Genomic DNA, 26,198 nt, shown 5'->3' with positions numbered 1-26,198 from the left:
CACACTTAGGGGGACACTCTGCTCTGAAAAGGACGAGCAGATGCCAAACTGAAGAGCAACAGAGCCAGGCTCATAAAATAGCCACATTGAGGAGGCCTTTTGTTTTGATGTGATTTTGCTGCGAAGCCCAGGGAGGTGCTGGCTGCTGCCTGGTCATCAGACAGACAGTGACTGGGTGTGCAAGGGAGCACTGGACAGTGAACATAATCTTTCACCCTACATGTCGGTGCAGGGCCAACATCTGCTGCCACCTCTCTCCCAGCGGGGAAGGGCTGTGTAAGCATGGCCCCACCCACTACCCTTGCCCAGAGAGCCCTGGAACCTTGCAGACACCAGCTGCGCCTGGGCCAGAAGCAGAGCCTCCTGACACAATGGAAGGTGTATGCTGCCACCAAGTGGCTCTCTCCCTGTCCCCAGGCTGAGAACCTTGTGCAGCAGAAGGCATTTTCAGTGCCACCATTTGGTATCATGGAAAATGGAACCATTGTCACCCTCCTTCTGAGAGAGGAGAGGTGGAAGAGGGTGGCTTGTCCAGCAGCTCTGTACACCGTCTCAGTGGCAGCAGTAACCACTGCTGGGGCCCAGCCAGAGACCTTGGGGGAGCTGGCTGACACTGAACAGGGGAGCCCCAATGCCCATGGAACCCACCCATCTACTAGTGGAACCCCTTCCTCCATCTCATCCTCCAGACCCTCTCCACTTGGCAGCAGCACAGCCACCCCTCCTATTCTAATGAGACCTTCAGTGACATCAGAACAGACCCCTGCCCATACACAGGGCCCAGCCTCTAACCCAGCCCTGCCTCTGTGCTCCCACCAGCCCTCTGCTGGGCCTTGGGCCGGCCCACCACCTGCCCCTCCCCAGTCTGGCGCCTTCCTGCCCTGGTCCACTCATCCATGCTGTGCTTTCTGCACGCAACGCCTTTTCCTTCATGTCCCCCGTGAAGCCCTGCTTTCCATAAAATCTGTCTCAAAGAGTTCCTCCTCCACTGAACCTCCCCTGCCCGTCCACCAGATGTGGTGCTTTTCTGAGCAGTGAGGACACATGGGAAGCCCCAAAGCACTGGCTCTGTTTTCTGCCCCCTCACTGGCCCCATCACATTCTACCTGGCTGTGCAGCTCCAAGGAGTCCCTAAGTGGTACAAACAGTGAATGTGCTCAGCTGCTAACTGAAAAGTTGGAGATTCGAGTCCACCCAGAGGAACCTCAGAAGGAAAGCCTGGTGATCTACTTCCAAAATCAGCCAGTGAAAACCCCATGGAGCACAGTTCTACTCTGACACACATGGAGGCACCAGGAGTCAGAGCTGACACGATGGCAACTGGCGCAGCTGAGAGTCACCGTGATAACTGCCCACCCTCATCACTGTAGGCACCTTAAGGGCAGGGCTGCCTCTTGCCCCTTGTCCCACAGAATTCCCCATGGAGACTTGCCCAGAGCAGGCACTTGGTAAGGGCCCTGTGAGGCGGGGGAGGGGAAGACGCCTGTCACCTGTGAGCTCGGCTCTCAAGGCAGAAGGGCTCTTCACCGTCTTGACCTCGGTGCCGGGCCCAGCCTCGTACTCCAGCTCCCGGTAGTAGATCCTGTACCCCACAAGGAGACCGTTCAGGCTCTCATCCCGCGGAGGCTGCAAAGACATGACACAGCTCAGCCACCCTGAGGAGGAACCCCCCAAGTCAGCCAGGGAGAGGCTCAGTGCCCCGTTCACGCTGAACTAGCTAGCTGTGTAGGAGAGAGTCCCCGAGTCAAGTAGATGTTTTCCAAAACAAAGGACATGGGTCAGATTTATGGAGAGATGCACAAGGCATTCACCAGGCAGGTGATGCTGTGGGATCATTTTCCAAGTTTTCTCAAACCTCACAGGTACCACAGCCACCCACAAGTGCACGTGTGGGCCTGTGGTCCTCTCGCCCACATCCGGCTTAGAGTCCATGAAATGTTTTTAGAAGAATCAGGCTGGCTTTTAAGGGTTTTCCCCCTCCCACTCTTTAAAATTTGGTTCCATATGAACAGGATTTAAAATTCTTATTGGAAACCGGACTTACTGGATCTATGGAGTCTGAAGGAACCCCCAAATCTATTGTCTGGAGACAACCTTTAAGCTCTGAACCAAAATATCCCATGAAGCCATCTTTAAACTAAACAACAATTTAGCTCATTTAATAATTATTTACATGGAATTAGATGGACAACAGTAACTAAAGCACAGACGAGACCTGTGAGGGGCATAGTCCGAGTTAAGGGTGGTGAAACAACGTGGGCAGAGATGAGGAGAATGCTGACACAGCGTGAAGTACGTAACCACGTCAATGAACTAGACACACAAACATTGCTCAATGGGTGTAAGTTCTGTTGTGTATATTTTCATATTGGTTCCATATGTCAGATGCCATTCAATTACATTTTTTATAATTTTTTTTGTGGTTGTGGTTGAGAATACACACAGAAAAACATATAACAATTCAAGTTTCTACATGTACAATTCAGTGGCATTGATTACATTCAAGTTGCGCAGCCATGCTCACTTGCCATTCAATTCTTCCTGCCAAGTGGTGCCAGCCATAGTGTTGGTACCAGTACATCAAACAGGTATGGAGATTAAGATAGAAATCTGGCCTGTGTGTATGTGTGTACATAGCACATAACACACCCATGCACACATCTATTTATACAAGGACAGAAGGGAGTTGCTAGCAATTTTCCACTTCAACTCTCGTCTTGATTTTTCTATTGGCTACAGTTGAGAATTAAATTAAAAGCCTTGTTTTGTAGGGCGTCACACGAAAGCCCTGGTGGCGTAGTGGTTAAGAGCTACGGCTGCTAACCAAAAGATCAGCAGGTTGAATCCACCAGCCGCTCCTTGGAAACCTTATGGGGCAGTTCTACTCTGTCCTATAGGGTCGCTATGAGTCAGAATCGACTCAACAGCAGCAGGTTTTTCAGTCTTCTTCAAACACAATGATTATGACATTGTAATAACCAAAACCAAACCAAACCCAGAGCCAGCGAGTCAATTCCGACTGAGACATTGTAATAGAATGTTTATTTAATCCTCTTCTTAAAATAAAACGAGCCCTGGTGGCACACTGGTTAAATGCTAAGCTGCTAACCAAAGGTCAGTGGTTCCAACCCACCAGCCATACCATGGGAGGAAGATGTGGCACTCTGCTCCCTTAAAGATTACAGCCTTGGAAACCCTGTGGGCAGTTCTCCTCTGTCTTATAGTGTCGCTATGAGTCGGAATCAACTCAATGGCAATGGGTTTGGATTTTTTTTTTCTTAATAATTTTTATTGTGCTTTAAGTGAAAGTTTACAAATCAAGTCAGTCTCTCACACAAAAACCCACATACACCTTGCTACACACTCCCAATTAGTCTTCCCATAACTTTTTATTTTTCTAATGAGACAGCCTGCTCTCTCCCTCCACTCTCTCTTTTCGTGTCCATTTCGCCAGCTTCTAACCCCCTCCACCCTCTCACCTCCCCTCCAGGCAGGAGATGCCAACATAGTCTTAAGAGTCCACCTGATCCAAGAAGCTTACTCCTCACCGGCATCCCTCTCCAACCCATTGTCCAGTCCAATCCATGTCTGAAGAGTTGGCTTCAGGAATGGTTCCTGTCCTGGGCCAACAGAAGGTCTGGGGGCCATGACCACCGGAGCCCTTCTAGTCACAGTCAGACCATTAAGTCTGGTCTTATGAGAATTTGGGGTCTGCATCCCACTGCTCTCCTGCTTGGGATTTTTTTTTTTTTAAGTTTGTCTTCCCCTACCTGTCTGTCAGCTTGCCAGACATGCAGTGGGTTTGGTTGGGTTTTAAAATAAAGCGCAGTGAATGGATGGAAGAGTTGGGGTAGTCCATGTGCAAGAGTAAGAAAAGACAACCCCTGCACTCTCAGCTGAGCCTCACAGAGAAGGGAAAAGAACGATCTCCCACACACACACACAAAAAAAAAAAAAAAAAAAAAAAAAAATTTTTTTTTTTTTTCCCCACATAGAGGGCTGTTTTCCACGGCACTTTGTAAACTAAATAAATAAACTGAGCATTCAACCATTTGTACCACCCAGGGACTCCTTTTGCAAACTAAGTTAGCCAAAAATATCCAGTGCCCACTGCACCTCCAGGCTGCAGATCACTGCACAGACAGGACTCCCCATGGAGGGAGGGAACCAGGCAGCAAGGGACTGGCTGCTATCAAGTCCCTCTGGTGGAGAGGGCGGGGAGGGTGAGGTCACCAGAAAGATCAGAAGTTTCCCCCCAATGACACTGGCCTGTTTTGCACAGCACCTGGAGCTCTGGGAGGGTTAGAGCCAGTTCCTGGAGGAAATGCTGCAACATGCTGAGCCCTGCAGCCTGGGAAGGCAGTCCCAACCCCTGCAGTGCCTGTGGCACTTACCATCCCCCAGGGCTTTGAGGTCCTCTGAATCATGACGCACAGTGTTACGGACTGAACTGTGTCCCCCCAAATATGCGCTGGAATCCTAACCCCTATACCTGTGAATAAGGAGCCTAGTGGTGCAACACTGAAGCGCTCAACCGCTAAACAAAAGGTCAGTGGTTTGAACACACCCAGCAGCTCCATGGGAGGAAAGACCTGGCAATCTGTTTCTGTAAAGATTACAGCCTAGAAAACCCTGTGGGGCAGCTCTCTGTCACATGAGTTGCTATGAGTTGGAATCACTCAAAGGCACACAACAACAAGCCTGTGGATGTGGCTCCGTTTGGAAATAGGGTTTTCTTTGTTCTGTTACTGAGGTCATATCAGCGCAAGGTGTGGCTTAAACCTGATCACTTCAGAGATATAAAAAGAACAGAGAAGCAAGAGGCACAGAGAAGCAAGCACATATGAGAGACAGAGACAGGCCAAGAAGCCAAGGAATGCAGGGTCTACAGAAACTGAAAGAGACCTTCCTCCAGGGCCGACAGAGAGAGACAGCCTTCCCCTAGAGCCGGTGCCCTGAATTCAGACTCCCAGCCTCCTGAGCTGTGAGAAAGTACATTTCTGTTCTTTAAAGCCACCCACTTGTGGTATTTCTGTTACAGCAGCACTAGGAAGCTAATATATTCAGGGTGCCGTGCAAGTGGATGAGAGGTGTGGAGCCTGGAGGAAGGGAAGACTCACTATGGATGGACAATCAGAGGTTAATTTATGGAGGAGGGGGCTTATGAGCTGAGGAGATGAGCGGTGGGAGGCTCCTCAGGACACAGGCAACAGTTCCTGCGTAGACCCTTCCGTAGGGGCAGTGGGCAGGGAGCTCAGCAGCAGCCAGGATCCGGTTAGCGTTGTGGGCCCAGGGCCCTGCACCAGGGTGAGTTAGAACTGGCTCAGGTCCTGTCACTGCCCACCGGGTGGGCCTCCCAGGATGATCTACAGCTAACTCGGAGGGACTGGCCAGAAACGTTGTGTCCCCCAGATGGGCTCAGTGATGAGCTGGGCTACTTCTGTTGTTGGCTGCCTTCGAGTTGGCAACCCAATGCACAATGGCACAAAGCTCTGCCTTTCCTGTACCATCCCCATGATTGGTTACAGATCGGATCACTGTAATCCACGGAGCTTCAATTGGCTGATTTTCGGAAGTAGATCACCAGGCCTTTCTTCCTAGTCTGTCCTAGTCTGTTGTTGTTGGGTGCTGTCGAGTAGATCCTAACTCATAAATGACCCTGTAGGACAGAGCAGAACTGCCACATAGGGTTTCACAAGCTGTAATCTTTATGACAGCAGACTGCCAGGTCTTTCTTCTGAAAAGCCTCCGGTGGGTTCAAACCTCTGACTTTTTGGTTAGCAGCCCCCAGGGCTCCTCCCCTACTTCTACTGCCTACTAGTAACAAGGTGCATGAAAACTCACAGGGGAGGAGTCCTCTGCTGGTGGAGAGACAGCAGAGACTTCTGAGACTCCCAGGGTTTTGGCCTGACCCTCTGGGCCACCAGTAGACAGAGACAGGTATCCCTGCACGAGGGCTGTGTGCCTGGAGCTACTCTCTTGCTCACGGTCCCTGGTTGCTCAGATGGAGCCACCCATCCTGTGGGGGGGTTCCTAGGATCTGCCCATGTGCTGCTCAGGTGGGTAGAAGGGCCAGGGTCTGGGCAGTAACAGTGAGAAGTCTCCCGCTTGCATTTCTGCTACCGAAACGACTCAGGTCAGCAAGAAAGAGTGGTGAGCGGGCAGATCAAAAGGCTGCCACCGGGCTTCTTAAGCACCAGCCCAGCAAGTTCACCCCGAGATCACCTTCAAAGCTGCTCTCTCAGTTCCCTATCACACCGGAGCAGCCTCCACCACTTCAGCGTCAGCGAGGAGATCACAAAGGCCCTTGGGCTGGGCAGGACTCTACAGCACAAGCACACACAGGTCCAAGTTGGGATCCCAGGGAGGGCAATTTGCATCTCTGGGGGAGGAGAGGGCAGGTAGGAGCTCCAATGGAGTGGGGAGAGCTGGAGCCAACTCACCAAAAACATTCAATGAGCAGGACATTGGGAGTTCAGGGACATAAAAGTGCCTTTGCTGGACCACACGTGGTGGCTGTAACTTGGTAGCACAAACACGGTCTGGCACTGGAGTTCTTGACTCCAGGCTAAAGGTGGAGGGAAAGGCCTGAGGGCGACTGACTGTGAGCACATAGCTTCCATCAGAGGAGGCTGTGGAGGTGGAAGATGGGGCCAAGCCCCTCGACTCCAGCAGCACAATTGAGGACACTGCCAGAGTCCACATTTGGCAGAATTCACTGAAACCCAGAAGCATCTGAAAATCAAACGTGTTGCCCTCCTGCCAGGATCCACCCAGGCCTCCAATGAACAGGCTCCATCTTCACAGTGGGGGCTTCTGTGCCTCCACCAATCCCCAGGGACCTGCCTGGCTGGGGTTTAAACTTGGCTTGGCCACACTTTCTCTCCTTGGAACTTGTGCCCAGGCCTCCAGGCAAGTGTGAGACTGGGTTAGAACCAAGACCAAGTCTAAGCCACCTGTGTAGTCTGGAGTCTGAGCTTTCGGCTTATATTCCCAGGACTTCCCTGGAGTGTGAACAAGGACCCCTAGGGCACCTGTGGGATCATGTCTGCATGGCTCAGTGGAGCACAGCAGCCTTCAGAGAGCCTGAAACACGGTGTAAATAACCAAGGGCATCACACCTCTGAGCCTGCGCTGGGTCTGTGCCTGATGCCTGGAACCTTCTCCCCATGGAAGGTCAGCAGATCCTGCAAGTGAGGGTCAGCTCTACCCTTCTCACCTTCCTCTGGTCAGATCTAGTGTCCAGTCTCCCCACTAGATGAAAGCCCTCATGGTCCAGAATCCGTCTTGCATGCCCTGGGTGTCCAGCACCCCCGCAGGCCCTGGTCCTCTGCAAAGGATGGAGCCAATGAAAAGAAACAGAAACAATCCTGGAGAGGTCTAAAGAGGCCCAAGGGCTCTCTCTCCCTGGTCCAGGCAACTGTGACATTCCTTTGGGAAGGCACCTAGGGCAGCATCCAGTCTTGTGCTCCACTGAGAGCTCAGCTCAGGATGAGACCTAAAACCAAAAGCTAAACCCACTGCTGTTTGCCAACTCCGATTCATGACGACCCCATGCGTATCAGAGTAGAACTGCCCTTCACAGGGTTTCCGATGGCTGATTTTTTGGAAGTAGGGTGCACCCCCGGGTAGACCTGAACCTCCAACCTTTTTTTAGCAGCTGAGCATATTTACTGTTCGCACCACCGAAGGACAAGCTGTACCTAGGATTCTTCTCTTTAGCAAGAAAACAGCCTCAAAACCCACTCCAGAAATTCTGCAGCAATACCAGGCAGGGGTAGGCTTTTGAGTGATATCTTGGATGATCCATGGGAAGTTTGAGGACAGCCAGATTAAATGTTGTGATCAATTCAGAGTTATTAACACCTATTATGAGCTCTACTCAGTGTGGGTGCCACCATCTAGAATTCGTTTTTAAAACCTCAGATTTCAAACAGGACCGGACTCTGTTAAAAGCCAAGACTGATGACCCTCCCAGGAAGAGTCAGACCTGACAGGCCACTCCAGAGGCGGCACTTCAATGGGCCAGCATCCTTGGCCCTACCGCTGGGGTCTGCATTTTTAAACAAATTACCAAAAAAAGGTTTATAGGTGAAACATTCCATTTGGAATGCAAATCCATATTTAAACATCGTTTCTTTGTTCCGTTCACTCTGATTTAGCAAATTACTCGTAATTTTAATTATACTTGAATTGCCTGGTGGTTGACAGGCATTTATTTCTACAATGTGTCATATTGACCACCTCCTGCTTCTGTGTGCTTCCTACAATTAGTTTGTTCTGTTCGTGTGGAAGGGGGACAGCTGATGGACACATATGCCAAGTTCCTTTGGTGCAGCTCTCCGCCACTCCACAGAGCTGTCCAACAGTAGTGAGAGGGGCCCAGGCTGCGGTGGACAGACGGCGCTGCAGTGACGGCCACTTGTTTGGAGAGTTGACGCATTGTGGCTGTGAGCACGGTGTTTCCAGAAAAGACACTTACCTAGCTATTGGTAGGCCAGGTGCCATATCTACAAACAGAATGCTAATTTGATGGTAGAGCTTAAAAAAAAGCACTGCAAAGTGCCACCCTTCTTTTGGGGGATTATATTACTGGAGAAGGGGCCCTGGTGCTGCAATGGTCAAATGCTTAGCTGCTAACCGAAAGGTCGGCAGTTCAAATCCACCTAGCAGCTCTGAGCGAGGAAGACCTGGTGATCTGCTCCTGTAAAGATTAACCCATTAAAAAAATCCTGTCACCATCAAGTCATTTCTGACTCATAGGACAGTGTAGAACTGCCTCATAGGGTTTCCAGGACTGCAGTCTTTGTGGAAACAGACTGCTACATCTTTCTCCCGTGGAGCAGCTGGTAGGTTCAAACTACCAACCTTTCAGTTAGGAGCCGAGTGCTTAACCACTGCACCACCACTGGGGCTCCTCCCATAATGATTACTGCCAAGAAAATCCTATGGAGCACAGTTCAACCCTGTAACACACTAAGTCTCCCTGAGTCAGAACTGACTCTACAGCACCGAACAACAACATATTAGTAAGGGGTGGGAAATGGAAGCCCTTGGGGCCTTAATTTTCCATTTTGCTTGTTTCCTGCCTCCCAGCAGAGACCCTAATCCAAGTCGGATCTGAAGCATGGACTGCGGAGGCACCAGGGATCTTGCATCAGACCTTAGAGGGGCCCTTTCGACCTCCCGTCAAAGGAGGGACCTGGGGCCAGAGAGGGTTCCTCAGTGTCACTGCTGCCCAGTGTTAAGCCAGGGTCTTGGAGATGAGACAGGGAGGGATGTGGCATGCCAAGGCCAGGCAGTGGGGGTTCAGGCTGACCCCATACATCCCCACTGCATCCCCTCTATCCTGGCAAAGCCAGAAATCACAGGAAGCCACCACAGCGAATCCCCCACTTCAGATTTTGGACAGGTTTTTTGATTACCTTGAAGGGTTCCTATTACCTCCACGCAGCAGTCACTTAGCAATAAAGAGGAGGTGAGTGAGAAGTGGCCCAGGATTACTATATCAATACCTGAAGGAGGGTTTGGACGCTTAAGCCCAGGCTATTGAGTCCGGCTCTCCATCCCCACGGAAGTGGCAGTATCAAGTTATATTAGGTTCAGCCATATGAAATTTCCACTTTCGCACATTGAACATGGTCAGATTTCATGGGACTCAACCTAATTCCTACAGATTTCGCCAAGCTACAATGTGACCAGGGAAGCAAACACCTTTAGAAGCGGCCACCACCTTCACCGGTTAGAAGACATTTCCTCAACTCATTCCTGCAGCAATTCCAGCCCTGTGCTTCCCATGCCAGGTACCTCGCCTGTGCCTCACCCTCCTCCTCTCATCAGCTTGAAGCCTAGTTCACGGAACCCAAGTCTAAGCCTGTTGCTGAGAACTCGGAAGCGGTAGAGGGGGACGCACCATCAACTCTGCCCTCCTCTCTCCCCTTTTAGGCTCTTCTGCTCAGCCCCAGCCCAGAGGGGTCTCCAGTGGGCTTGTGCGTTTGCATCAGGACCTCCACACATTCTTGCCCACCTGGCCCCAGCCCCCATGCCTGAGCCAGGGCACACTCAGAACTCACCCCTCCCTGGCCCGGAGGAACATTCCACTGGAGACAAGTTCCCTAATATCCTCCATGGGGTTTCCTAGCATTCCTGCTCCTTTCCATTTAGCCTCCTCCCTTTCCAAAGAAAGGAGCCCTGATGGCACAGTGGTTAAACACTTGGCTGCTAACCAAAAGGTTGGCTCTTTGAACCCATCACCAGCTCTGCAGGACCAAAGACCTGATGATCTGCTCCTGGAAAGATTAGGAAACCTTATGCGGCAGTTCTACTAAAAAAAAGGAGTTGGAAAATACTTGAGGGCACCTGAAAAACAACAACACAAGTATTCAGTTCCTCAAATGCTCTTTGAGCCAGCCTTACCATTCCTCTGGTCCCCTCACTAAGGGGTTCAGTACATGTTTATCTTATATTTGCATGACAGTAAGTTTTTAACTGTTGGGAAATTAGGCTTTAGTACCATTTCCCTTTTGAGTTTACAAGCCCAACAAGGTGTTTCCTTTGTTCTGCTCTCAACACTGAATGTGAGGCCAGCTGGCAGTCAGCACCCAATCATCACTGGGGATGGAACAGGGCTGAACAGCCGTGTTTCATGGAACACTGAAATCCTGGGCACTCACCTGCCACTGGATCAGGACAGAGGACGTGGTGTGCGGAGTCACTGAGACAAGACTGGGGGGCTCTCCTGGAACTGGGATTCAAAGAAGGAGAAGGCAAGGGTTACAAGGATCCTGGTGCACCTCCCTCTTCAATAAGGCTGCAGGGATCTATCTCTCTGCCATTCCCCCTCCCCCACCCCCGATGCCCCCTGCTGTTCTAATGGCAACGTGAACCCTTTATCCAGCTTTCCTGAGAGCCTTGGCCACACAGATTGCCATTACAGGGGGTTCTCAGTAGCTGAAATAGTTGCTGCGGAATCTACTTTGACTCGTGGTTACCCCATGTGTGAGAGTAGGACTGTCCTCCATAGGGCTTTCAAGGGCTGATTTTTTGGAAGTAGATTGGCAGGTCTTTCTTTCAAAGGCACCTCTGGGTGGACTCAAACCTTTCAGTTAGTAGCCAGGTGCGGTCACTCTTTGCATCACCCAGAGATTCCAGAAGCCACACAGGACAACCATTACTTCCCAACGGGCTGCTCCCCTTCCTCCCTTGGCTTGTCCAGGCTGTTGGCTCGCTTCCTGAGAATGTTGGATTTACCTGAACCCGGTGGTCCTCGAAAACAGCCTAGGTTAAAGAAATTCCTTCATCTTTTTGTGTTTCAGAAAATGCTGGCCGTGGAGTCCATTCTAACTCATAGCGACGTTATAGGACAGAGTAGAACTGCTCCATAGGGTTTCCAAGGCTGTAATTTTTACGAAAACAGATCACCAGGTCTTTCTCCCATGGAGCTGCTGGTGGGTCTGAACCAATAACCTTTCAGTTAGCAGCCAAGTTCTTAACTGTTAATGCCACCAGGGCTCCTTTTCCTGAGATTAGGACCTTTCCTTGTCCAGGTGCCCAACCAGGGAACCCTTATCTCCTTGACTCCCTTTTCATTTCAGTCCTTAGTTGTCAAAGCACCTAGTTAGGGAATCTCTTATCTCTCTCTCCAGTTGGGCTAATCAAAGAAAGGGAAGGGAAGGAAGGGGAATGAACTTTTCCATTAGTGCACCCCATCCCTTAAAAAAGTCCAACTTTTGTTTCAAGGGACTTGAGCTCAGAATTAGTTCTGGTCACTCTCCCCTACTGCAAAAGCATTTGCTGAGTTAAGTCACGGAACTGACTCGACAGAAAGTTTACTTATTTATTTTTTGCCTGTTTAACCCTGTCCGGTGCAATTTTTCTTTAACATTTAGAAACCGTTAGCCTTAACCCCTTTGCTGGTCCTTCGGGTCATCTGAGGCCTCGTGTGGGAGAAAGTGAACATCCAGGATATAAAAGAAGCCACACTAAAGCTGTGAGGTCAGCAGGTGAGCCCACTGGAAGTTGAGTTATTTAAAAATTCTTCCGCTGGTGCTTTAAGTGGGGCAGTTTTGGAAGAGGGGAGGCTGGAGAATTGCTATAAAGCGCCGCTGGGTGGAATAAGCGCTCTGGTTTCCAGCCCTGGATCTGAGCTGCGGCACCTGTTTCATCATACCCATCCTTCTCCTACATCCTACTTGTCTGGCTGTCCCCTCGCTGGCCGCGTTTGATGGAGCTGTCTCCAGGCTCACTTCGTGCCTCACAGGGCTGGGTCACACAAAAAGGCACAATGCGTATCCAGGCCCCACTCCACTCAGGAGAGCGCAGGGGTAGAAACACCACCTGGGGCTCTCAGGGCTCACAGTCCCTCACTTCAGTGTGCTCTCGTTACATAGAGCGGCTTGTGAGTGAGAAGGATGGGGGAAACCTCTTAAAACCCAGCCACCCTTTGACATTTATTTTTAATGATTCTATAAATTATTCAATGTCTGGGATGCTAATGGATAGTCGGGGTTTTGGAAGTCAATCAAAGAAACTTCCATTCCATTTGGAAGCCCTTGAAGGGTTGATTTACGGCCACTGGGTCTGCAGGAATACTCTGGGCTGACTGTTAGTACCTGAATTCCCCTCCTCACCACCTGCTCTCTCCGGACTCCCTCCTTGTTTAGGACAAAAGTGGGAGCCTCCCTGCAGGGAGAAATGGCTGGGCTTCACAAGTAGCTGTTAGGAAGTTGCTCTGTGACAGCCACTGCCTGTGTGTCAGCTACTTACCATCCTGCAGTGTGGTCACCGCCTCTGTCTCCGCACTGAAGTCGCTGTCCCCGATGTCATTGGTGGCTTTCAGGCGCAGCTTGTAGGAGGTGAAGGGCCTCAGCCTAGAACGTGGAAGAGACCCAGTGAATGCTGGGACACTTCCCACCTTCCCTCCCTCAGGAACCCAGGGGAACCAATGGAGGGAGGATGAATGGCCTCCTGGCCCAAGAGCTCTGGGCTTCTTGGTGAACCCCCAGATGAGTCACTCTACAGAGTGGGGGATGTTCTGGGGTCAGCCTGGAAGTCCTTCCCAGCCACAGGCAGGGCCCAGTGAGCAGGAGCGTCCAGGGGACCGGAACCTATCTGGGGAGTGATACTCAGGGCTTGGCTTAATGGCCTGCCCCAGAGAGAGAGGAATCAGCGAGGGGTGAGTGTTGTGAGCCCCAGCGGATGACGGAGGTCTTCCTAGGGCCCCTCCAGGAGGGCCCACCTCCACCTCCTCATAATTAGAGATGCTCAGAGCTGCAAATCACTGCTCTCTGAGGAACCTCGAGAATTTCTCTGGAGGAGCTAATTAAATCAGCCCTTGCACTGATCCAGAGCAGAAAATGAGTTCCCGCCTGGTTTACCTCCTTGATCTCTCACGCTAAATGTTCCTGTGTGGATATCTGCCACTGGCCAGGCCCCACTAGCTGTACTCTCCAGGGTCTACCTCCCTGCTCCAGCTGAGGCTCACGTCCCTCAGGCCCCCAGCTACAGGCTGAGCCCATCCACACCCTCATCCCCTACCACTTGTTCAGTCAGGAAGTGTGCCAAGCACTTGACAAGCATTATCCCACTGAATCCTCACAACAGCTTGGTGAGGAAGCAATTATTGTTATTCCCACTCTGTGGATGAGAAACCAGATGCCCAGTCCTATTGAATAACTTGCCCATGGCCAGAGGACTGGTAAATGGCTGGGGCTGGGGCAGGACTGGATTAGGGGACTTGGCTTGAAGAAACATTTGTATATCACTTTACATCAGACTAAGATAATATTAATTGTCCATATGAAAATGTGTCCCCAGTCCGCAATGGAGATTTTAGGGGCACAAATGCTCCCCCAAGGTACCGCTTGATGCCATCACTTCATGCCTGTTTCCATCCATCCACCCACCCACCACCCACCCATCTATTCATCTATGCACCCATTCACTTACCCATCCATCTATGCGCTCATCCACCCATTCACCCAACCACCTACCCTCCCCTCCCTCTCTCCCTCTAGTTGTTTAGGGTTATTTGGTCTCATGCGTCAAGCACTGTGCCAAGTTTAAGGCTAGAACTTTGGCCAAACTCTTCTGCGCAGATGATGCTCAGCTCTTCGTCGAGCCCCGATGAGTCAGCCACCTGAACTGTGCTTCCAAATGTCGGTGTGGTAGATGCTGCGCTGGGAACTTCTGCCATTACATTAGTGCCACACAGTTCAGTGCTCCACTACTGTCCAGCAACGGTGGGGTCTGGGCCAACCTGCAGCTCTGTGAAGGCCATTCTTTCTTTACTACCCTTTCCTGGTCTAGAAAGGCACGGGGCACGGGGCACGAGGCAGATGCGCGGTAAGTGCATGTCAGTTGGCTACATACCTTGGCCCAGGTGTGAGACTAAGGGGATGGGTGCAGAGGAGAAAAGAAGACAGAGCTGCCAGTATTAGGCCTGTGCTTGCCCAGCTCACCTCCCTCATCGGGGATCAACTAAGTATCTCTGGGGTCAAAGGCACAATGAGACATCTGAGTGGCCAGAGCTCACCCTCTCTGTAGGAAGCCAAGCCAGGTGCCCTAAGACAGGTGAAGATCGGATCGGAGGCTATGCAGCCACCCGGCTGGTCAGATGATAGCGACACTATTTCCCCTGCTGGCCTATAAGCCTCCCCGGCTGCTCTGCCCTACTCAGTTACGTCCCCTGAGCGGTCACCCCAGCCTCACTCTGCATCTCTTCTTTGTACTACTGGTCTACCTCCTAGCCCTAAACCTCAGCCCAGTCTTCGGCCCTCCACCCCATTGTTCCTGCCACACTCTCTTGGGCCTAGCACCATGCCGGCAGCAGAATAGGACTTCAGCAACTACTAGATAAATAAATAAATGGACAAACAATTCTGGAATACTCTTCTTCAGTTCTTCTGATTCCCTAAATTCTGCTCTGTTCATTCTTCTAGGTCTACTTAAGCCTTTGCTTTGGAGTCAGCCAAATCAGGATTCAAATCCTGGTCCTGCCACCACTAACCGGGGCCAGGCATTTATTTTCTCTGAGTCTCACGTTCTGCATCTGTACAGTTGGCGATAACGGTACCCACACTTCCCAGGGCTGCTGTGAAGATTAAATAATAGACTCTACCCTCATGGGGCCTAACAGATCTCGACACTTAGTAGGCATTTAATAAATGTACTTTCTCTTTCTTGTCTTCTGAAAAGCTATCCCTGACTCCCAGCCCAAGCTGACCCAGCTCTCTCCCGGCAGTCCATCGATACTGTCTGCAGCTTCCCTTGGTGCTTGTCACATTAAAAAACCAGTTGCTATCAGTCAGTTGCGACTCATGGCAACTCCATGTGTGTCAGAGTAGATCTGTGCTCCACAGGGTTTTCAGTGGCTGATTTTTCTCAAGTAGATTGCCAGGCGTTTCTTTGAAGACACCTCTGGGTAGACTTGAGCCTCCAACCTCTCAGTTAGCAGCTGAGTGCATTCACTGTTTCCACCACCCAGGGACTCCTTTTCAAATTCAGTGCCTTCCAAATTCTCACTGTCTGAACTTATAAACCGGATGAAAAAAAGATTTGTAAAATTTTTTGCAATAACACTCGCTATCTAAATTCTCGCTTGTAACCATTCAACACGCAGGGAACTAATAGATTTGGATAAAATAGATTTGGATAACATAGGACCCCACATTATCCAAACTTGCTATCATAACTCCTGCAATGCAAAGCTAGAAGCCAAATGCATTTGGATGTAAGTCTGTGGTTGTGCTGCCTTGGACTGTTAACCCTCGTCTCACATACACACATTTTACCTCCAGGGGGTGGGGGGAGGCATGGAGTACAGTTCAACATTCTTCCCACAGAGCAAAACGCAGACTTTTGCAAATAGAAAGGACTTTGTATATTTATCCATTCATTTTGGTTATGATAATAAAAAACATGAGTCCTGAACATTCTGAAAGCTATCCACCACTGCTCTTACTTATTTATTGTTGAGGCATTGGAAATATTTACTAAGAACTCGCGATCTGCAGTATAAAGAACAAAGAATACCTAACCCACACATAGTAGTCTTGGCCAAGCGTACCAGATTTTTCAAGATTACACAGGAGAAGACACGAAGAACACAATGCAGATGGGGCTGCAGGTTGACGTTCATTGGGCCCCTCTTTGTTTTATGGTGTAATTTCCTTTGGCCCTCGTGCTTTGGATTTGGGTCCACAGCACCAGTTACGGAAGGAACCCACTACTATTGATGTGGCCCATCGCCTAGCACTACTGGAGTCTGCACGGACAGTGCCACCGTTATACCCTAAAGTGACATCCAGAATATTCATGTGGCTCTGGCCTTGGGGACCTTCTCTTTTTCCTCAATGACAACATTACATTTCTGAGTGATGCTAGCTAAGTCTTGCAATTTCAACATCAACCAGAAACCAGTGGTGCCTAAATATGTTTTTCAAGCCCAACCCCTTTCCCTAGCACTCTAGCCACTTGCCATTAAGTTGACTTCAACTTCTGGTGACCCCATGTGTGTCAGAGCAGGTCTGTGCTCCATAGGGTTTTCAATGGCTGGTTTTCTGGGAAGCAGATTGCCAGACCTTTCTTCTGAGGTGATTTTGGGTGGGTTCAAATTGCCAACCTTTTGGTTAGTAGCTGAGCACTTAGCCATTTGCTAAAGGACTCCTCCTAGTACTCTAGGCTCATATTTATATCTGCCTCCTAGGGTGGTATAACAGTTAATGTGCTTGGCTGCTAACTGAAAGGCTGGTTGTTCACGTCTACCCAAAGCCAACTCGGAAGAAAGGCCTGGTGATTGACCTACTTCAGAAAAATCAGCCATTGAAAACCCTAAGGAGCACAGTTCTGTGCTGACACACATGGGGTCGCCATGCGTCAAAGTTGGCTTGATGGCAACCAACAACAGCCTAGGCATAGTAACTAGACCTAGATGGTTTAATGCTTTCTGTTTTTTTGCCACTAACAGATTTAGGTAGCTGGTAAAAGTAAAATGAGAAATAAAAAAGGAAATGTAGCTGTCAGGATTATTAAACAGGAAGGGAGATTACACCATGGCAGTGTACAAAATATTGCTTTCCTGGGGTCCTGCCGGGGACATGTTTCTTATGGATATGTAGAGAAAGCACCTGCCCTAGTTCTGGCCCATTAGGAAATTGACAAGAGTCTCTCTTATACCAAATCACACTGTCTGTCCTGAATCATGGACCTTTCCTCCCCAACATGAAGTCCAGAGCACACAATTAGTCTGTTTGATTTCAGACGGCTCCACTACAGAACAGACGGTTGGATTTTTCTGTCTTTCTTTATATGTCTACACAGAGGAGTGAAGTTATTGACGCCCATGAGCACACTGCTAATTAAACTAAGTGCCCAGGGCATCAGCATGGCGCTTATGAAGTAAGGCTGGGCCTGTCTGCTGCCACGCTCTGCCAGTGCCCTGTTCTCCTGGCACTCGGGACCCTCCCAGGAGAATCCCGGGGGTCTCAGGAGATGCCAGTAGTCTCCTTCAAAGGGCTGACTTATGCCTCTTGTGTTCCATTGCTGTCGCTCAGAGGATAAGTGGAATGCTGGCAGCTATGCGGGAGGACAGAGTTGAACGACTTTGGATTGCGGGACTTATTGGCTGCCAAGTCACTGACTGCTGGTAACGGAGGCAAATCTAAACTGAGAGAGCTGAGAGGCATGACAGGGTCCTTCCTCAGCCTGTCTTTCCAGAGATGAGAAAACCGAGTCTGAGAAAGCTCACAATGACAGACTCTTCCCAGGCCAGGCGGCTACGAAGGGTAGACAGAGACCTGAAAGTTTGGCATTCAAGCTGTTAACACTATACTTTCTACCATATCACCAACCAAAAAACCCACTGCTTTCAAGTTGATTCTGACTCCCAGCGACCCTGTGTGACAGAGTAGAACTGCTCCAGAGAGTTTCCTAGGCTGTAGTCTTTACAGAAGCAGATAACCAGGCTTTTCTCTCATGAAGCCACTGGGTGCGTTTGAACTGCCAACCTTTAGGTTAGTAACACATTGCAAACCATTTGCGCCATTAGAGGCCATTGTCAGACCCTCATAAATGAACTCCAAGGAATGGTTTGTGCCCACGAAGCTCTTAGCTACAGGCCCGTGGAATGTCAGCGCCACGAAGAATCTTAGGGATTACCTCTTCCATTTGGAGAAGAAATTGAGACCCAGCACATTTTTGCTTCATTGCTTAACAAATCTCTGCCTCAATTTCCTCATCTGCAAAATGGGAATAATAAAAGTCTGGCCTGCATCTCTACAGGGTTGTTATAAACATGACATGAAACAACATATGCGAATTGTTCTGAATGTTCTAGAATGGAGTACAGTGATGAGATGGTGGTGGCAATGCCTACGGAGGCCCTGGCAGACAGCTTGAACCTCTGGAAGTCAGTTGACCAGATCACTGTGGGAAACATCTCAAGACTGACACCCTTCAGTCTCATTTCCCTAACGTGAAGACTAGCCTTAGAGCTGGGGCAGGTGCAGTGATGGCTCGGGGGTAGAATTCTCGCCTTCCGTGTAGGAGACTCGGGCTTGATTCCGGGCCAGTCCACCTCATGTGCAGCCACCACCTGTCTGTCCTCGGATGCTTTGTGTCGCTAGGTTGTTGAACAGGTTTCAGTGGAGCTTCCAGACTAAGACCGACTAGGAAGAATGGCCTGGTGATCTACTTCTGAAGATAAGCCAGTGAAAACCCTATGGAGCACATGGGTCTGATGCGTAACTGATTATGGAGACGGCACAGGACTGGGCAGCGTTTTGTTCCATTGTGCATGGGGTCGCCGTGAGTTGGTGCCGGCTCGATGGCAGCTAACGACAACAAATTGCAACTTAGTAATGCAACTGATTTTCTAAACTCCAACACACCAGCGTACGTATCTGAACAAATGCTGTCCCTTTAACAGGTGGCTTGTGCCAAAGAGTCTGAAACATAACTGAGTGAATGGATGTTCTCAGCTTGTTCGCTGGGCACCCCTCCTTCTCCTCAGCAGACGTCACCGATGATGTACAGCCCTCAGGCAGAGTCTGTTTTCTGTGCTGCTTCAGAAAGCGCCAAGGGGAAGAACTTCTCCTCCACCCCTGGCGCTTGCAGGCCTAGGCCCACCCCTCGTCCACACCTCCGCTTTCCCCAACACCTGCCTCCTGGGGGCGTGGGTGCCCTAGCCTGCACATCCGAGCTTACCCTCCCCACTACCCATGTACCCTGGGGAGCACAGACCCTGGGGAGGGGCCTGGGTTGGCCCTGGAAGCAGGGATGAAGGGGCAGGAGTGCTGGGGTCCCTAGAACAGGTGTTGACTAGATGGGGCACGAGCTTGCAGCGGGTACTTTTCCAAGGACCACACAAGACTCCCATCCTGCAGGTAGGGCTGGCCGGAGGGGGTGAAAGCAGGGCCGAGAACAGGGCTCCCATTCCTAGGGAGGGTCCTCCTATCCCCACAGTACCTTTCGACCATGCAGGCAGTGACCTCGTGGCTGACAGATGAGGAGTAGGTCTGCCACCCTCCGGCAGGCAGCTCTCGCACCTGCACGGTGAAGTACCGGATCGGGGAGGCGCCGTCACTGCCCGGAGTCCACTGGAGCTGGAGGCTGCGGGCGGTCACCTCTGCCTGGGGGACCATGAGCTCTCGGGGGGGTGCAGGCCGCTCTGAAACCAGAGGACAGGGCAAGGGGCATCTGAGAGGGTGCTCTTCCAGAGGGTGTTTGCGACTTTATGACTGACAGTCACTACAGGTGACGGCCTGGGTAACAAAGACAATCTAGAGGTGATTCCCAGTGTCACGGGGGCATGAAGCCCTCTCCACTGCTCTTTACAGCAGGCTTGAAGGTGACATACTTGGTCTGCTTGGTTCTGGAATGTGCTGCTGTAGGGAAGAAACAGACCTGTTAGTTTCAAGTGAAAATGGAGCTGGGTCAACAGTGATTTTCCAAACCTGCTCCACGTCTCATTGAAGGACACCTGGAGTCACGAGGTTTTGCCGGCTCTTGCAGGCACCTACAGGCTTCCCTGGACTCTCTCCTTCTGCTTTGGGGCTCCATGCATCTGAACATAGAGTTTTCTTGCCCCTGAAGCCAACCTGAGCCTGAGACGTTAAAGGAATCTGTCTCAGCTGTTTTCAGGGGTAAAAGTGTGGGGTGTGAGGCCCTCTCGGTGGTCACTGGTCACTGTTTATGAGGGCGATGGGGAGTCCCCCCTGTGGGACCCACATCTGAACACAGCCCATTCTGTCACTGACTCCTCAGCCATTGATTTCAATAAGAAACACCATAGAGGGAGGAATAATTGTTTAATTGTTTCTTCTGAAGATCATTGATTCGGATGAAAATGTGGGGTGTATAATAAAACAGCGATTGATTGCGGCACCATGGCTGTGAGCAGCCTCTCTCTCACCTCATCAGCATGGTTCCTGTGCGTACACGCTGGGGGTGGGTTTCTCTGCAGCCCTCCTTCCTCGACAGGCCTCCAGGTGACCCCAACTCATGGTGACCCTTTGTGTGTCCGAGTATAACTCTGCTACATAGGGTTTTCAGTGGCTGGTTTTTCAGAAGCAAACCGCCAGGCCTTTCTTCCAAGGTGCCTCTGAGTGGATCTGAACTGCCAACTTTTTGTTTAGTAGCCAAGTGCTTAACCATCTGCACCACCCAGGGACACTTAAAAGGTAGTAAGTACTCAATAAATGCGAGTTTCTTCCTTCCTCCCTGCCCTCCTTAGATTTAAGATCAGTTCTTCAAATTATTTTTCAAGCACTCTGGGTTCAACTCTTTATTACCGTAAATTGTTTACATCCTTCTTGTAATAAAGGCAACAATAAATACAAAAATAACACTGCTGTTGTTTTTGTTGTTAGCTGCCATCGAGTCAGCCCCTGACTCACGGCAACCCCAAGCACAATGGGATCAGTCTGTTGTGATCCATAGGGTTTTCACTGGCTGATTTCCCTCCTAGTCTGTCTTAGTTTGAAAGCTCTGCTGAAACCTATTCAGCATCAGAGCAACAAGCAAGCCTCCACAGACAGACAGGTGGTGACTGTACATGAGGTACGCTGGCCGGGAATCAAACCCAGGTCTCCCACACAGAAGGTGAGGATTCTACTCCCGAGCTACTGCTGCCCCGTCATCTACTGAGAACCTACTTTGTGAGACTCTGTCTTCTCTGGGAACAGTCTCGATAGCAAATGTGCATGTCGCCCTCACTGTGTACCAGGCACCGTCCTCAGAGCTTCACGTGCATGGACTCATAGACTTCTTATCACAGAGCCATGGGGTCACTCCTGAAATTATCCCCAGTTTACAGATGAGGCTACCACAGCACGGAGTGGGGAGGGACTTGCCCACAGCCACACAGCAGGTGGATGGTCTGACCCAGAGTCTGTGCTCGCATCGACTACTCCGAGCTGGGGTCCCTCCACCAGCCGTCTCCCGTCAGGCAGGCCCAGGGAGCTCCTTCCTGCCCCCATTTATTTCCAAGATCTCTAGGCCTGGCTGTGACATCAGAACCTAGAGTTCAAGCCATGGTTGCTTTGTCAGAGGCCCCTACCACTGAGGAGAGGGCCAGCTGTGGGGTGGCTTCCAGGCGAAAGGCCTGGGGAGGTGTGGCAGGAGAGGAGCCAATGCTTGCTGAGACAGGAGCCTGTGGTGGGTGTTTGTGGAAGGTGTAGGTCTCGGGGTCCCTAAGGCATAGGTGCAGCCCCAGCCCTACAGCTGTGTCTCCTGGGCATGCGTGATGGTTAACCTTCTATGCCTACTGGACAAGGCTGTGTCCTCAGTGGTTTGGCAGACACCAGACTGGGTGCTCCTCCACAATGTAATATAATGTAATCATCTTCCATGATGTAATCTGATGTGAGCAGACAACCAGTTGAAAGAGGAGTTTCCTTAGGGGCGTGGCCTGCCTCCAGTATACACTGTAAATGGATGTCTGACAATGCTCGCTCTCTCTTGACCCTGCATACTTCTCGTCGCCTGATCTCCTGTTCCTGGATGTGAGCCTGCAGAGTCTCCAGCCTACTGCCTGACCTACAAATTTTGGATTCACCAGCCCCCACAACCCCATGAGCCAGCAGAGGTCTCCAGCCTGCAACCTGACCTACGGATTTCGGACTTGCCAGCCCCTACAACTGTGTGAGCCATTTCCCTGCAGTAAATCTCTATTTATATATATATACAAGTCTCACTGGTTTTGCTCCTCTAGAGAACCCAGAAAAAGACAGCATGTTACTTGGTTTGTCTGAGCCTCAATCTCTGCTTCTGTAAAATGAGAGCCCACACTGCATTCCTCGGTGGGTTGTGGTGAGGATAAGTCAAGGTGATGTACATCAAGCACCAAACACAGTGTTGGGAACAGAGAGGGCCAGTGGATGAGTTTCTATCAGTACTATTATTTAGGAAACATATGTCTTGATACCTTCTCAACTGGGGTCACCATAAGTTGGCATTGACTCTTGGCATTGGGTTTTGATTTTGGTTTTCTCAACTGGGTATACAGTTTGGAGCATCAGAGATGGGGTGCCTGGCTTTGGAGTTGACATCCAAACATTGCTCCCCTCTGTGCAACCTTGTCAAGTCACATGGCCTCTCTGAGCGAAACTCTGTATCTTTAAAGGGGACACTTGTACCTACCTGAGCAAGCAGAAGGAGATGGGATGCTGAGCTACACTGATGCTAGATGAGAACCAGTCCAGCTCCATGCCTAGCCAAGCAGGTGCAAAACAAATGTCTTGTTCCCTCTGTTTCTTTGGAGGTAAGGCCCCCTCCCCGCAACCGTGCCGCCCACAGGGACCTGATTAAGGAGCCCCCCCTTTTTTTTTTCTGCACCCATGGCTGTGTGCTCTGGGCCCAAGGTCTTACCTCTCTTCTCGGTGGTGATGACAGTGGCCTCCAGCGGCTCCCCCCAGCCTTGCCTCGTCTTAGCTGACAGCCGGAAGATGTAGGCCGACTCGGGGGCCAGCTCGGTAGCTGTGAACTGCCGCACAGTGGCGCCAACCTCCACTGTGGTGAAGGTGTTGGGGCTGCTGGTGGCCAGGCGGTAGGCGATCTGGTAGCCTGCAGGGGGGCAGGGGACAGAGAAGGGGTAAGAGCTGCTTGGCCATCCAGCCACTCACCTGGAGAAAATGCCACAGGCCTAAAACCCACCAGTTGCCATTGAGTCGATCGCAACTCAGGATGACAGCCTGTGTGGAGAGTAGAACTGCTCCAAAGGGCTTTCAGGGCTGTAACCTTTCAGAAGCAGACTGCCAGGCCTTTCTTCCTAGACACTTCTGGGTGGGTTTGAACTGCCAACCTTTCGGTTAGCAGTTGAGCACATTAGCTGTTTCTGCCACCAGGGCTCCTGCCACGCGCCTGCCACTCCCTAATAACTTCTGTGCTGGAAAGCCATTTGTTTCTCTGTGATTCCCTTCCTCCTCACCCAGCCTCTCGGAGGCAGACACGGTGTATGCCGAAAGGGAAATGACACCTATGGTGATGAATGGAGGGGCTGCTGAGTGCTAATCTGCTGTGAAACCTGCTCCACTCCTCATCCTTCACAGGAACGACGTGTGAACAGTTTCATTTTCCCCGAGGATATGGGCACGCCGAGAGCATGTTGCCGCAGCCTGCAAACTTGTCACTGAGTGTATCTGGTGGGTGGAGGCCGAGCAGAGTCTTAGTCTGTCTCCTTTCCCTCCACCCAGTCTGGGGGCCACTGGTGCCTTCTGCGGAAAAGTTCTTCAGGACTGCAGAGGCCGGGACGCCACATGGGCCTCCAGCTGCCTCTTCCTCCTGCTCTCCATGCTTCCGTTCTCACTGTCCCTGACGGCCCAGGTCACACCTCCCTGAGCCACAGTGAATGGTACAGAGCCTCCGACTCCTTCCTCCTGGCCCAGCATCCTTGCCCCCCGCCCCAGAAGATGCCCCCATGGCATCTCCGAGCTGGGGGCTCCACTTTGAATCACCCTCTTCTTGTCAAGGAAGCAGAGTGCTTGTGAATCAGGTCAGGGCAGGCTCGGCAGGCCTGAAGGTCTTGCACACAGGTCCTTGATTACTAAGGGTCTGTGGTTGATCAGACCTTATTAGTGATCAAACCTCTCTAGCCAGTGCTTTCTGCAGAGGCAGAGCTAATGCCGCCAGACTGGCCATCACACTGCACTGGTGTGGCCCGTTTGGGCACCCAGACAGCATGGGGTCCAGCTGCCAAGCTCCTATGCTGATTAAAGCAGAGCTGATGTGGGGCTGCAGGGTCCAAAAGTTAACGTCAGCCAAACTGCTCACATCATACGAGGGGAAACAAACGCAAGGACGGAAACGAGGCCAGTGGCGCTGAGCTCAGGCTTTGGGCCCTGCTGCCCATGGGCAGGGGCGTAGGGCGTGGGAGGGGGAGGAGTGGGACACTTGCCCCTGAACGCAAGTCCAAGGGGCGCCAGAGGAGGCACAGAATAACATTCGGAGGTGCCACCAATGTGAAAGGCACCTGAGTGAGGCAGCTGGACAGGAGGGGGAAGGCGTTTCTGCTGACGCATTGCCACTATCAATATCTATTCATTTTGAAATGGAGTCAGGGGCACAACTTAGAGATTGTCTCTAGGTGCTCATTGCCTTCACTACACCCTTGTCTATGGCCCACCTTTGAGGGGCTGGGCCAGCAGTCTCACTGGTCCAGCACTGCCCAAGCTCCCCAGTCCTCTCTAGTCTGGGGAACCTCCCTCAGCTGCTCTTGTTTTCCTTCTCTCCAGGGCTCGACACACTGGTGACACAGCTACTTGCATCCCCCAGTTTCTGCTCTTGTCACTGATCCAACAGCATGAGGAGCTTCACCAGCCACCACTGGGGCAGCCACGAGGATGACTACATGGAGGTCTACCTAGAGAGTGTCCCAGCCCCTGATGGCTGCTAGCCATCATAAGGCTACCGTCCCCATGCAGACAGGGATGGCGTGTCTAGCCTAGTCCATCGAGATGCCAGTGTAGGCCCAGATGTTGGCAGAACCCTGCAGTCCTGCCTCCTCCATTGCCACTGCCTTCATTACATCACTGCTTTCCCTCCAATGAACTGGCACTTCCCCCGCCATGGCAGTCAGTTGTCTCTGGGGTTTCCTAGAAGTGGCCCAGCTGGCCCCAGGCCATGGACAGGGTATCCTGCCAGAAACTGGTCCAGTTCCATCCATTGACTGGTGGCTGGCAGCCCCAGAGACAACACGGTGGTTCTTTACCCACATCTTCCCTCCACCTCTCTCCCCTCACCTAGTCATACGGTGGCGGGGTCTGAGGTTGAGGTGCAGTGGGAACCCAACCCCAAACCTCTCGGACCCTTGAACTCCTTGTCATTAACCGCCATCAAGTCGGCCCGGACTCAGGGAAACCCCCTGCACGTCAGAAAAGAACAGTGCTCCGTGGAATTTGGTGGCTGGTTTTTCTGGAAGTAGATAACCAGGACTTTGTTATGATTTAAGTTGTTTTTATTTAAACAGCCATCAACAAAAAAAACCCATGGCTGAGTCCATTTCAGCTCACAGCGACCCTTGAGACAGAGTAGAACTGCCCTAAAGGGTTTCCAAGGGTGTCAGCTTTACAGAAGCAGATTGCCACATCTTTCTCCTGCCAAGCCGCTGGTGGATTCGAACCACTGAGCTTTCTTTTGGTTAGCAGCGGAATACTTAACCACTGCGCCACCAGAACTCCTTGATTTTTATTTAAATAGAGGTATTACGATTGATTATTACCTTTTGAGTGGTATATTTACAGGGTACAAAAAGAGTAAGAAAGGTGCAAAAGAAATAGTGCAAAGTCCGTCTCCCTCGCCCTGACTCCCACGCCTCTCATACCCCCTTCCCAAAGGCAAGCAAAACCACCAGCTTCTTATGAGTCTTTCTGTTGACAAGCTAAGACTACGGAATTATGAATGCATTGACAGAGATCTCCCCACTCTTTGCCGCCCACCGCGGCCTATGGTACAGCTCGTCCTGCGTTTTGCTGCTCTCATTACCATCTCTATGGCTAGCATTTGCTTTGGTTTGTTTGATGTCCGCTTTCTCTTTTCATCATTTGGAAGGTTCATTATCTATTTTCGGTTCTTTATGCACTTACCCTTAGAGTTACAATTTATGCAATTTCCCCAATCCCCCGTGTCTTTAGACAGCATCTACTGACTCCACAGGAATGAAGATGACACCGGCATTCTTCCCCTTCTTCTCGCCTTCCGCCTTT

The 26,198-nt window shown here is 51.0% G+C and overlaps 1 protein-coding gene across 1 annotated transcript in view; it reads right to left on the bottom strand.

The window, feature by feature from the left end:
- Positions 1-26,198, bottom strand: part of SDK1 (sidekick cell adhesion molecule 1) — a 363,835-nt gene that overhangs the window by 79,889 nt on the left and 257,748 nt on the right. The window contains exons 24-28 of the mRNA XM_064295981.1: positions 22,867-23,061; positions 19,465-19,666; positions 12,766-12,869; positions 10,674-10,744; positions 1,491-1,626 (exon numbers count right to left, since the gene is read on the bottom strand). Coding sequence (XP_064152051.1) covers positions 1,491-1,626; positions 10,674-10,744; positions 12,766-12,869; positions 19,465-19,666; positions 22,867-23,061 — 708 coding nt within the window. The remainder of the gene's footprint in view (positions 1-1,490; positions 1,627-10,673; positions 10,745-12,765; positions 12,870-19,464; positions 19,667-22,866; positions 23,062-26,198) is intronic.

Source organism: Loxodonta africana, chromosome 12 (genome assembly GCF_030014295.1).
Source record: "Loxodonta africana isolate mLoxAfr1 chromosome 12, mLoxAfr1.hap2, whole genome shotgun sequence".
Classification (NCBI taxonomy): domain Eukaryota; kingdom Metazoa; phylum Chordata; class Mammalia; order Proboscidea; family Elephantidae; genus Loxodonta; species Loxodonta africana.
The sequence above is the reverse complement of the archived record's forward strand: the minus strand, read 5'-3'. Positions and strand labels throughout refer to the sequence as shown.